This window comes from Nannobrachium achirus (genome assembly GCF_963921795.1).
Source record: "Nannobrachium achirus genome assembly, chromosome: 12".
Taxonomy (NCBI): Eukaryota; Metazoa; Chordata; class Actinopteri; order Myctophiformes; family Myctophidae; genus Nannobrachium; species Nannobrachium achirus.
Window position 1 is genome coordinate 61,636,465 of NC_137832.1, and position 14,178 is coordinate 61,650,642.

At 38.2% G+C, this 14,178-nt stretch overlaps 1 protein-coding gene across 1 annotated transcript; it reads left to right on the forward strand.

Annotated features, from left to right (window-relative positions):
* Positions 1-6,681: 6,681 nt before the first annotated feature.
* On the forward strand, positions 6,682-13,680 carry LOC308296247 (GTPase IMAP family member 8-like). The gene is made up of 5 exons (XM_080739436.1): positions 6,682-6,736; positions 8,335-8,411; positions 9,158-9,220; positions 10,296-10,361; positions 10,519-13,680. Exons 2-5 carry the CDS (start codon positions 8,384-8,386, stop codon positions 13,173-13,175), a joined length of 2,814 nt encoding a protein of 937 aa, XP_080595562.1. The 5' UTR covers positions 6,682-6,736; positions 8,335-8,383; the 3' UTR covers positions 13,176-13,680.
* The last annotated feature ends 498 nt before the right edge of the window (positions 13,681-14,178 follow it).

Genomic DNA, 14,178 nt, shown 5'->3' on the forward strand with positions numbered 1-14,178 from the left:
TATTATTTATTATTAATACCCCAATGGTGTACTCATCGTACTCTGGTCTCTTGAGCTGGTAAGGAACAAAACCTTTAACAATGAAATATATGAAGGTAGCAGGTAACATCGCTTGAGAAGACTTTCCTTTAGGTTTGAATTTAGTAATGATGTCCTCCTCGGGCTCAGCCCTCCCAATAATGGACCAGATTTTGGAGGATTAATATAGCAGAGGTTATATGGAACATAGGAAGATGGTCAGAAAGATCAACAAATAGAACACTTGATAACAGCACCATCAACTGAATTGGTGAATATGTTGTCGATTGATTGATTGATTGAAGACTGTATTAGAAGTTTGCATAGGAAAAGGTACAGTTTCATGACGGTACAGTTCACTGGTACAAGGTCTACTAAAAGGAGATCCATGAAAAGACTAAGCTTATTTCCACAGGAAACCATTAAAGTATCTCATATAACATTGAATGACAGACAAATAGAACACAGTACTATGCAGTAGATATGTAAAGAAAAGAAAATGAGAGAACAAAAAAAAAAAGAAAACAGTAAGTCTAAACAAACAGTAAGTATATACAAAGAAGGGGCAGGGGAGGGTAGGGCTGGGCTAGGTTCGTTTTTTTTTTTTTACCAGTTGCGATTTTAAGGTTCGATTATGGCTTCTTGTAGGCTTGGTAATGGGGGAAAAAAGTAATAAAAAGCAGAGGCACTCAGTTGGTCAGCCAAATAATATCTATTAATGTTAAAATCACCTGGAAGGTAACACCTTTTCTCAGTGGAAACTGTATTCAAAGTTAAGGTTAGACAATCAATTATTAACTTATTGTAGTTAGAATGTGGGGGTCTGTAAATGCATCCTATGATGACCTTTTTCTCAGAAGTAGGATAGTAGGGGGAGAGTGGGATAAACTGAGAAACACTTTTTACATTTGCTCCCCTCTAGGCGAACTAAAAGATATATGTTTCCTAACAATGGAAGTTATCAGAATGTTTTCAAGACAAAAGGCAGTGAAAATAATGATTGTTTAAAAAAAAAGTGGTCTTGTGTTTCACTTTACCCCAACACCGGTGTAAACAAAGCAATTGGCTCAATGTGGATTTATATATTGGTAGTTCATCAACATGTATGATATAAAATGTTCTCTCTGAATCAATTTGCTTTGACACAACAGTGGATTATGTTGACAGCAAGAAAATGTACTTTTACATGCAAAAAACATTTGTGTGGAAAAATCCATTCATTCATGTATGAATGAATGGACCATTGTAAAGCACTTTGAGTTCGCAACTTGGTTAGAAAAGCTCTATAAAAATGCAATCCATTATTATTATCAGGTCCTCTCCTTCATGCATGGCAAAGGGGAAATTCAAGCATCTTGAAAATATAATGGTCACATGACCACAAATGTGTTGTTGCCTATATACAGGGGGTGTCTCAGTTTACCCGGTGTCTCAGTTTACCCCACTCTCCACTAAGTTCTATAAATACAGCTTCAGCTTGCTGGCAGAGAAAAGAGAGGTCAGAGCGAAGAAAATATTTCAGGTCATCTTGCACAAACAGAGATACACCACCACCGATCTGATCTGTTGCTAGGAATAGCTCCTTTCGGAACCTCTCCCTCCGCTATGCAGCTCAGAGATGAGGTTCCTCACAAATGTCATCCACAATCGTTCAGTTGCGGGGAAGCTCCTTCTTACTTACTTACTTCTTACCTTTTGTGAACATCTTATCCAAAAAGTAAAGGTCCCATACCGGTCTCTCAGGTGTTTTCTTCTCAAGCGTGGAAGAAAATCTAAGCAGCCTGTTGAAATAAAGAGTTTTAATCACTCATTTTGTCAGCTGGTGCCATGTTTTTTTTACATTCTGAAAGTATACAACTCAACGAAAGAGTTGGGAAAATAATGCACCCGCTGACAAAATGAGCGATTTAAACTCCTTATTTCAACACACTGCTTAGATTTTCTTCCACACTTGAGAAGCAAACACCTGAGAGACCGGTATGGGACCTTTACTTTTTGGATAGAATGTTCACCAAGAAGTGTTCGGGGAACGGCGGAGCTTCCCCGCAACCGAACGATTAAGGATGACATTTGTGAGGAACCTCATCTCGGAGCTGCATATTGGAGTGAGAGGTTCCGAAAGGATCTAAGCTAGGAATATGATTGTATCATTGCATATTGAACCATTGGAGACTTCTCCAATGGTTCACCAGGTTTTTGTGAGTCTCCAATGTATCTTAAACTATATCGGAAGCATGGAGAGAGAGATAATAAGTAGACTACCGGTAAGTTCATAAGGGGTGCTCTGTTTTCATAACCTCCTATATTGAGATGAAATATAGGCAAAAGCCAGTAGGGGAGAATGGGGTAAGATGAACCACTTTTTGCTTAAAGGAGTAGTTCACCACTTTACAACCTGTCTTCATATAATAGGTCCTCACTAATGTTCATGATAAAATATCACAATTTTTTTCTACTCAGTCCAAGTCTCCTAGGAGAGCTGTGGGAAGTTCAGAATCCATCGTCTTGTGACATCATCATTTTCCAAAAAAAAAAAAATTAATCAATATTTTTTTAAAAAATATTTAAATTTTTATTATCGCGAGAACAATGGCTTCCACTTTAAAATTGCAACTTTTCAGGAATAGAAAGCCTGCAGTTTCTATAAGCTGGATTGGCAATCGATGATGTCACAAGACTATGGGTTTCTGACCTGCCCACAGCCCTCCTCTGAGAAAAAAAAGAAAAAAGCTATTTTTGAGTGAGGACCAATTATATGAACATAGGTTGAAAAGTGGTGGAGTGCCCCTTTAAGTTGCCCTGGAAGCAAGAAAAAGTGAGATGGCAGTCAAATCAAATTATGAATTAGCATCTATGAAAAAGGGCCATAAAAATATGACTTATTAAAAGAAAGTGGTCATGTGGCTCAACTTGCTCCAGGTTAGGGGTAAGTTGATCCAAGTCAAGTCAAGTTGACCCACGTGATATTCTTAACTTTAACAGTTTAAACTTGTACAAATAATGTATTTAATTATCAGAAATATTTTAATAACACATTTACCTTTTGCAAATAGTATTATTTCTTTTCTTACGGTTTAAGAAACTATTAAAACCAATTAAATAAAGTTTGTTATTCAGAACCTTTTAATATTTGCAATTATTCATATAATATTGAAAACTTCTCTTAAATGAGTTAATATATCAAAATGAAAGATCATTAAGCATCATTTGAGTAGCAAAGACCTAATAAAAAATATGAATGGTGATTCACATAGTTCAATTTAATTACCCCAAGACATTTGGTTCATCTTGCCCCACAGCCACCTTTTTGACAAAACCTGGCCAGCTTAATGCTTCAGGCTGATATTTAGCTAAATGATTCACATAGTTTTATACATTGATTGGAATATCACCAACATGCATGATATATAATTTTAGACCTGGCTGCTTTAACATGAAAATCCTTATACCATAAAAGTAAAACATTTTTTTGAGTAGAAATATGTTCCACTTTGCCCATGTGTCTGTCAACTCCACAGCCAGGTGGAAATGATGGTTGTGTTCTTATTTAAAGGTCAAATGACAACAGTATAGTTTTAAAGATGAAGGGGGTGGTTCATCTTACCCACAGGTTCATCATACGCTGTTCTCCCCTATCAGTATTTATAGATAGGCTAGTATTGGTGACAAAATAATTAAAGGTTTGTGAAGAAAAAATACAAGCGTATTTAACATTTCTGAGATTAATGTCAGGGTCAGCATGGGGATCATTATTGGAGGGACAGTAGCCTATACTCTCCACTGTGCTATTTGCTGAGCATTTGGACACAGACCTCGACACTGTGTTAGCGGTTTAATCTCCTATGCCATCTTTCAAAATCAGAAGGTTAGCCGTTTATTGGAATTTGACAGTACAATTTTAACAAACATTTTTTGCTATAAAACCATGGAACATTCGATATTCAAGATGATTCAAGATGTTTATTGTCACACGCACTGTGAAAAACCTAGTTTGGGGTGCTCCATAATACACAGAATAAAAACAGTACATAGCCTAAATAGCAATACTAAACGTATCTAAAAGGTTAAAAACAGTTACAAAATAATAAATAAATAACCCAATTCAACAACAGAGAAATTACTGCCATTATCATGTGGTGGTGTACATTTGGTTTCCATAGAGGCAGCGAGCGCATGTCTCCATTCCGACATGTCTCCTTTCCGAAATGTCTCCATTGCGACACTAACCCTAAACCTAACCTCTATGGAAGTGTTGCCACTCCGACAATAAGAAGTCACTGTCGGAGTGGAGACATGTCGGAATGGAGAGCACCTCCCGGAGGCAGCATATTTCTCTTTGTTTGTAACTTTAACGCTACTGCTCTGCACCATGTGTCTGCATGGTAAATCTAGCCCTACAGATATCTTATTGTCTCCACCAGGCCGAAAACTATGTTTTCGCCCCTGTCTGTCTGTCCATCCGTCCGTCCGTCTGTTACCAGCTAATCTCCAGCGCCGTTGGCCTGGTCGCTGCTAAACTGTGCACGGCACTCCCTGGATGCCAATTCAGAACAATAGGCCAAGGAAGAAATGCCACTTAAAATGTTTCAAATCAGCCTCATGGTGGCGCTATAACAGGTCGATGTGTTTTTACCTCCACTAATCAGTGTTGTAAGCACACTCCCTAGAGGCCAAGGAAAAACCTTCGCCCTGCATTTTTCACATCTTACTTTTACACACATCGGTACACAGTATCTCTAATAGTCATGTGATCAAGACGGATCTGTCCGATATTTCATATTCCATCCTAATTGGATTGGTCCTTTTTGAACAAAATGCCTCAAATCATGAACACAGCTTGCGATTTCCGTGAAATTTTGCATGCACATTCCCACTAGGTCAAGGAACAAATGCCATCCTTTTCACATTGCCCTGTATTATTGTCTGTGAGATTGTAGATCTGCTGTTTTCTCAAACAAGCGTTTTCTCAAACAAAAAAAGAGAACAGTAGGGATATACATTTGGAGCTATGTTTGTTATCGTTCTAATTGTGGTTATTTGGTATTATCGAATAATACAAAAACATCATAATTGTACATATTGTGCTAATTGTTTGGAATGCTGTTGTGCCAAATTGTAGATTGGGACGAAAACAAATGCTAAAAGAAAACACATGTACATGTGTTTTTGATGTGCATATTGCATTTCTTTCGTAATATCTGTGATCACAGTCAGTGGTCATCAGGCCCATAGGCATATGGGCCTGATGACCACTGACTGAGATCCTCCAGCAGGGAACAAATGTGCAACAATATGGTTCCAAAGTCTCCTCACTAAATGACTGTGTAGAGTAGTGTATGGTGGGAATGGGTGGGGGCTTGGGGGGTACTCGGGACAGATGCAATATGTGAAGAATTACAAGAGAACCTTTTTACAACAATAAAATAAAATAAAAATAATCTATCATTTCTTGTTGGAATGTTGGATTATATTTGTGTATAGAAGAAAAAAGGGAAAGGAGCACTCTGATGAATGTGTTTTGTTGTTAATATGTTTGACTAGGGGCACCCTGCTGGCCTACTGGTCCAGGCTCATACCACTTAGGCATTGCCTCATATGGATGTCACCAGTTCGATTCCCCTACCAGACAACCTTTGCCGCATGTCGCTCCCTATCTCTCCCCCCATTTCCTGTCAGTCTACTGTTCTATCAATAAAGGCATAAAAGCCCAAAAACAAATCTTAAAAATATATATAATAATATGTCTGACTTTTGTCATATGTCAAATTGCTCAAATAAAATACTTTTGCACCTTAAGGTAACTCTGAGAGTGTACATGTAACCAAAAGGACACTTATAAATGGAAAGATTATCACTGAGGATTTCATTGTGCAGTTTTTATTTTACTTTTGAATATGAAAGAATGTCACAACCAGTGTGGTACTTTTATGTGCGTGACATAAATCATATCATAATAATCCTGTGCTATCAAACTGTACTGTACTGTGGTTAATATTTAATACATAATCTTCTTTGAAGAGGATGAAGTCCAGTGGTATTTGAACTGCAATGAACTTAAAAGTGAACAAAAAGATTGCTGTGAAAAATTGTTCAACAAGACATCTATTCACAGTTTTGCCTTTTATATTATTATTATTATTTTATTTTTTCAGATCATGTCTTCAACTGATATCCAGTGTTTGTGTTCTTGAGTCTTTGTTAATTGTTTTATGTTTGTTGCTTTGTACTGCCTTTAAAAAATAAAGTTCTTACTTACTATAATATTATGTACAGTAATAATTTGTAATCTACTTTCTTCTATCCTCTATGAAAATGTTCATGATATAGAGAAGGCACTTTTCACAGAGAGGGATGGAGACACATTTCATTGTGTCAATGTTTGTGTTAAATTTTACATACAGTAAAGTATTGGAAAACATTAAGAATGTGTGTGTCATGTCTGTCCTCCTACAGAAACCATATTAAAACAAAACATATATTTTCCCCCCATCTTTTTCCATTTTCATTAATTTTTGAAAAAGCTCCAGGGAGCCACTAGGGCGGCGCTAAAGAGAGCCACGGGTTGCTGACCCCTAACTTTAGTGCAATAACACATTATAGCAGGAGTCTGGAGTTAATGATTAGTTGACATGACATCCTGTGTGCAGTTGTTCAGTGCTTTTTCAGGGCTTCAGTTGTTCTTGTGTGCGTCAATGAATGTCATGGAAAGGATATATTGGTAAGTAAAGAGAACAGAAAATAAAACAAAATAACTTTAGCCTAATACCAAAACAACATAATAACAATCATCAAGGTTATTTCAGGTGAATATTGGGATTGATTAGATTTCTTTATTTGGATATATTTTAGCCCATGGCTAATCTTCCAAGAGTTCAAAGCGATTCTTCATCTATGTAATTATTATTATTAGTAAAGCTGTATTATTATTACTGACAATGATTCTTAAGTCTTAACTGCTACTGTGACCACACTCTGTGTATTAATTTGTTCTTGCCTAGTTAAAGTTATTTTTCTTTTTCTATCTTCTTTTTTGTAATGTCTCCCTGTTATTTGTAACCAAAAACGTGCAGAGAATGTTAGAGAGGCAGGGGCTGACATTTCTAAAATTCTTTTGGTGGAAATATCGAAAATAGCAGTCCTCCAAGCTCGCTGCAACGCGTTGTGAGCTTGGAGGTCAGCTATTTTCGGTGCGTGATACCACACTGAACTAAAGCATAATCAAGTGAATACTGGAGATGTGCCGTAACGGCATGGATTTCCCACAGAGAGGGCAATTCGTTCAAGATGCTCCATTCAAGTTCAGGACAGTTTGGACAAGGCAATTCTCTTGAATGCTGCCTTCAGTTATGGCATGGAAAGAGGGCATTTGCATTTCTTTTACCATAGTAAAAACTGCATTCATGGTCTGGAGAGAGCACTTTTTACAACTGGGCAGGGGCTCAAGCCCCCATTGATGTCTATGTGTGCACGTGCATGTGTTCAGTATTTTTGGAGCTGTGTGAAGCACAGGCTCCCTATACGTGGCTGTGTGGGTCTGTGTGTCTGTGTGTGTGTGTGTGTGTATGTGTGTGTCTGTCTGTATGTAGCCTGAACTTCCTAAACTTCGGCACGCCACTAGTCCCACAGTTTTGCCACCACACACTCGCGCCATATGTCAAATCGACCGGCTTACTCGGGAATCGTGGGCTATTACTTTTCTAAGAGAAATGTTCTATAGTTTAATTGATATTAATTTATTAGTGAATTAATTTTCCCCATTGACTTATAATGGGAATCGCAAAAACTCACATTCAATTATTTGTCTCTCGCAAACCATAGGGGCTAGAGTTTCAAGACTTGGAGAGGAGGTTCATAATGATTTCAAGGATTAAATAAAAAATAATTGTGTCATTTGGCCGCATGGTGGCGCCATAACACCCCACTTTACGTTTTGGCCTGTAACTCTTGAACCGTAGGTCGGAAAATTAAAAATATTTTTTCCCTGGATTCCTTGGGCCATGACGCATCTCCCCATATAGGCCACGCCCATTTGCGCCATGATAGATTTTCCGCCATCTTGAATTTTCTCCAAAACACACTTTTTGCTCCTTTTCCTACATATTTTCTTCAAATGTCACAAAAATCGGTACACATGATCCACACACACACACACACACACACACACACACACACACACACACACACACACACACACACACACACACACACAGCTCCACTTCACACGGGTGTGATTTTTATTTCATGGGGAGCAATGTTGAAAATGAGGCTTCTTTTGTTTATTTTATTTGAAAATGTCAACTTTGTATCTGTATTCAGATGGCGTTTGGATCCAGAATTGTGTGAGTGAAGACAGACCTGAAGGACGATGGCAGAATCACTGACTACAACACCTGGTGAGTTCAATCTGACGGTAGGCCTACATCATAATGTGGACTGGGTCAAGGAACAGATGCCACCCTTCTCACATTGGCCTGTTAGCGCCACGAGCGGGTCAACTTTTGCATAATACATTTTTGGAACAAAATGCCTCAAATCACGCATGCAGCGTCCGATTGCCGTGAAAGGCCCAAGAACACGTGACACCCTTTTCACATTGGCCTATTATAGCGCCACCAGGAGGCAAAAAAAAAACTACCTGACCAGCCGGAGACCTGTTCTCGGAATAACACTGCTTCTAGTTTTTCTTTGATTTATTTTCCCACTTTTCTTGCTTTTCCTGTTTTTTTCTGCTGCTTTTTTCCTATACTTTTTCCTGGCTTGGCCACTTTATGGCTGCTTGCAGCTATATTATACCATTTTTTGGGGGCTTAAAGCGAGCCCACAATATTTTCTAGTTTGTCATGTTGTTAGTGGAGATTTCAGCCATCTCTGTGCAGTTGTTGTAGAGACATATCGAAATTCCAAGCCATATCCGTTTTCTTAAATAGAAATAAACAGACAGGAATATCATATCATATAAACTGAAAACAATAGAACTACACTAAAAGGAGAAAAGATGTGCAAGGTCATTGTAATTTGGAATATTGAAGTAATTTAAAAACAAAACTTTTTTATTCTTCTAAAAATATATCTACCGTACAGAGCAAGAAATTGCAAGCTGTTTACTTATGTTATACTTTTCTACTTTCTATCATTACAGATGGCAAGGGTAAAACTGAAACACAGCTGAAACGGCACAGGAGTGATGAGTTACATCCTGAGAGTGAGTAAAGCTCAACTGAATCGGTTGTGCTGTTTCATTTGAAAAGATTTAACATTGACTTTTTTACAATCCTTTTTACAATCCCTAACACAACAAATAAAATATATAATATTTGAATTGGTGTTCTGAAATTGACATCCTTACCTATATCTTGGCATCTCACAGTTGATTTAATCCGATACAATTGAAAATATAGCAGAACTAACCAGTGTTCGAGCAAGGAGACATGCCATTTGTCTGACAGGCTATTATTTAAAAACTTCAATTAACCAAAGCCCATTAGTCTGACAAGGGTCGGATAGGGGGTAAATCCCTGCGACATACTAGCGTCATGTCAGGAGATAGCCTGACGTCCTATTATCTTGAAAACAAATATACTCCCATATAGCCTATGTCTACAGCTGCTTTTGTCTGAAAGAAACAGTCATAACGTGCAAAAATACTTACCTTAAATATGGTAATAGCAATGGTACTATATGTCTTTGTGAAACTTCAAAGGTTTCTTGCTAAAACATTATTGTTGATAAAGAACCATTTTATCTACTGTAAATTAATGTTAATGTTATTTGCAATTTTGCATGAAATCAAGGACAAAAACAACCGCACACTAATTTAATGCTCCCAAAATACAGGTACAAGATAATCTCTTGATAATGCACATAATCTCCTCTGTGAACTATTTGCACGTTATGACTATTCTAGATTAAAGCAATAAGCAACAGAGTATATACATTTGGCAATCAGTTTTTGGCAGATGATGGCACAGCACCTTGTCAATGGTTCGGAATCAGGGATTTGGCGGTGTGTATGTTGCAGTGTGCAGTGTACCTCTGTCTTTGTTTTCCCTTAATATCTTATAGTATTATCACATGCAAACACAAAGATACTGTTTGCACAATTGTTGATTTTTTCACTAACAAAAAATGTCAAAGCTTTAAATTCATAAATTCAAATTTCGCCTCTAGATGATTTCAAAAGCACATTATATCACGCGATCTATCATGCAAATTAACTTGCAAGAAATTACAACCTATACTTATGTAATTGTACTTTTCTACATTCTATATTATTACAGACAGCAAGGGTAAAACTGAAACACCTCAGAAACGGCACAGGAGCAATGAGCTATTACATCCTGACTGTAAGTAAAGCGGAATTGAATCACAAATGTTGTGCCATTTCATTTGTAGAGATTTTACATTTGTTTAATCCTTGACATTTACATCCATTTACCTGGTTATTGCAATGGTTGATTAGTTGCTGAAACTAGTGAAAATGATTGTTGTTTTCTTTTCTAGCTTCTAATCTAAGGATTGTGCTTCTTGGGAAAAATGAAGACACAAAGATATCATTTCGCAACTTAATCATAGGGAAATGTGGAAAGTGGAAGGGAAAGTCTGTCCTAGTTGTGAAAACACCAGAGCTTTTTAGTCAATCGATTGGATCAGTGGGACAGGAAATAGAGAATTGTGCAGCTCTTTGTTCACCTGGACCAAATGTGTTTCTGCTGTTAGTGAATCCTTCTGATTTCACAGTGGAAGACAGACGCACACTTAAGTTCATCATGCATATGTTTCATCAAGAAGCCTTTAACCACTCAATGGTCATCACAACACACGATGGGCATGAATCAAATATCGCTGTAAAACAGACCATTGAAGACTGTGGAGGAAGACGTTGCAGGTTGACTAAACATAACCGTAAATCTCTGATGTTGAAGATTGAGAACATTATGAGTCAAAACAGAGGAAGATACCTCACATCTGGTGAAGGTAGAGACACCATAACACCAAAGTCCAACCCCCCTCTGAACCTGGTGCTGTGTGGCAGAAGAGGACCTGATAAGATTTCAGTAGCCGATGCCATTCTGGGTCAGACCCAGGACTGCCCAGTGTCTAGTTCTTCTACAGAGTGTGTGAAGAGACAGGCGGTGGTATGTGGGCACATGGTGACCCTGGTGGACCTGCCTGCCTTCTATGAAAAGTCTAAGTATGAAGGGCTACACAACGCATTAAGATGTGTCTCTCTCTGTGATCCAGAGGGAGTCCATGCCTTCCTGCTGGTCATTCCTAAGGGTCCCCCTACCAATGAAGATAAGGGAGAGTTACTGAGCATCCAGGATGTATTCAGCTCTCAAGTCAATGATTTCACCATGGCTCTAACTGTAGAATCAGATCCAACCGCTCTAGCTGGTGACAACATTGTAGGTAAAGAAACAGACATCCAGGAGCTGTGTCGGAGCTATAAAGTCAGATACACTGTCTTCAACATTAAGGACAGCAAACAAGTTCCTAAGCTGTTGGATTCTGTTGTAGAAAATATAAGACTTCTGCAAGGGAATCCACTCTGCTTCACAAGAGAAATATTTACCAAGGCACAGATGGAAAAGGTCATTCAACAAGACAAACACATCATCAGGCAACAAACGGAACTTGAGCAGTTGAAAAATATTTCAGGTGATGATTACAATCAGAGCAGAGATTGCCTCAGAATGGTGCTGATTGGGAAGACTGGAGGTGGTAAGAGTGCCACAGGAAACACTATTCTGGGTCAGTACATATTTAAATCCAAGTCCAGCCAGTCATCTATCACCAAATGTTGCCAGAAGGAACATGGTGAGGTAGATGGCCGTCATGTTGTTGTAGTTGATACACCTGGTTTGTTTGATACAACTTTGTCCCAGGAAGAGGTTCAGCTGGAAATTATAAAATGTGTCAGTCTGCTGGCTCCGGGGCCTCATGTGTTCCTGTTGGTGTTACAAATTGGGCGGTTCATACCAGAGGAGAAAGAGTCATTGAAGCTAATCCAGAAAGCCTTTGGAGAGAATTCCATCGTTCCATTCACCATCGTTCTTTTCACAAGAGGAGACTCACTGGAAAATGATAATCAGTCCGTTGAGGACTACATCGAACAGAGTTGTGATGATTCTTTTAAGAACCTGATTGCTGACTGTGGAGGAAGGTGCCACGTCTTCAACAACTATTGTCAAAACGACCGCAAACAAGTCAGTGATCTGCTGGTGAATGTTGAGAAGATGGTGAAGGTAAATGGTGGGGAGTGCTACACCACAGAGATGTTCCTAGAGGCTGAGGCAGCCATTCAAAAACGAATGGAAAATATTTTAAAAAAGAAGGATGATGAGATGGAGAGAGAGAGGGCGGCCCTGGAAAGAACACATGAAGAACATCTCCAAGCAATGAGAAGAATGATGGAAGAGCAGGAAGCTAAAATTGAAGAGGAGAGAAAGAAAAGAAAGAGACTACTGGAAGAAAAGGAGGATGATATTAAGAAATTGAAAAAGGAGAGAGAAAGAGAGCAGGCAGAAAGAAAAAGGGAGTACAGAAAAAGGAAGGAAGAGGAGGAAATGGAACGAAAAACGTGGCAACAAAAACGTGAGGCCTTGGAGAAAAAATATCATGAAAAAAATGATAGAATGTTGGAAAAAAAGAGAGAAGAAATTAGAAAACAACAAGAGGCTTGGGAGAAAAAAAATAAAAAATGGTGGGATATAAGAGCCCAGGGTGATCAAGAAGAGCAGCAGATAATAGAAAGGCTTCAGAAAGAATTTGATCAGGAAAGAAAAGAACACATGAAGAATATAGGAGAAGAGTTTGAAAACAGACAAAAAGAAGTAAAGGAATGGCAGAAAACTCAGAAAGCATATGAAGTAAAACTGGAGAGGATGGAGAAGCAATACAAAGACGAGGCTAGAAGGAAAACTGAGGAATTTAATGATTTCAAAGAAAAGTATGGTAAGAATATGGAAGCTCAAATGGGGCAAAAAGATGTTGAAATAAATGAGCTTAAACTGAAAAAAGATTCCGAGATTAAACGGATCAAAGGAAAATCTGATGAACACGAACATAAAGTGAATGAATTGGAGAAAGAACTAGAAAAGAAGACCGAAGAACTGAACAATTTGAAAAATAATGAGAAAAACTGCATCATCAGCTGAGAGCATTATCATGCTTTTAAAAAGCAGTTTATTGTTGTTGTTGTTGTTGTTTTTGATCGACCACTTACAAGATTTGACTGTAACCGCTCATACTGTTCTGCAGTTTTGCTGTCTTCATTTGAATGGAATTTATGGTAGATGTGATTGCCAGACAGTTGGCCTCTACTGATTAGCAGGGTTACTACAACAGGTCAGATTACAAACAATGCCAGATAATGATTAATTACTTTTGCGATAAGCATGCAAGCTTGACCTGATTGATATTAAATGTCCTTGGTCTACTTATTATATTTCATTACATAAGATAATTAATTTGTATTCATAAAATAACCGTGTAACGTTTAATGCTTTGTATTCCTTACATTAGTATCTTGTTCAAATCTTCATCCTGAACAATGCAATGATCCCATTAAATGATCTTGTCAACTAGCAAAGTTGTTATTGATTCTGAAGTGTTATTCTGCTGCATAAACAGTAAATGTGGTCATAATGAAAACGTAAATAGAGCTGCTAACAAATAAGAACTATGTAATATTTCAAAATATATCAAAAATCACTTACACTTTGGATTTTTTTCCATGCAAGCCTTCCTTATTCAGACAGTAGGGGCTGTGCGTCCTGTTTTGTTATTTGCAAGGGAGAGTTGAAGAAAAGCCCATCATATCTGTATATCTGTATGGGGCGGTATAGCTCAGGGGTAGAGAAACCGTTATTAGAGCACGAAGGGTTCCCAGTTCGAATCCGGGCTCCCCCTGAGTTAATGTCGAAGGGTCCTTGGGCAAGACTCTGAACCCCACATTGTTCCCGGTGAGCAGGTTGGTGCCTTGCATGGTTTCCTCCGCCACCGGTGTATGAATGTGTGCGTGAATGGGTGAATGTAATGCACAATCTCTGTAAAGCGCTTTGGATAAAAGCGCTATATAAATGCACCATTTACCATTTATAACACAAATCCCTATTATAAAGAAGGGTAATCAATATGGTATAACAAGCATTACAAATC

Bases quoted from the DNA above. Each gene is read 5' to 3' on its own strand.
- LOC308296247 (XM_080739436.1), top strand. From the start codon at position 8,384: ATGGCAGAATCACTGACTACAACACCTG. The intron at 9,221-10,295 runs GTGAGTAAAGCT...ATATTATTACAG, and splicing joins TGATGAGTTACATCCTGAGA to ACAGCAAGGGTAAAACTGAA. The intron at 10,362-10,518 runs GTAAGTAAAGCG...TTTCTTTTCTAG, and splicing joins TGAGCTATTACATCCTGACT to CTTCTAATCTAAGGATTGTG.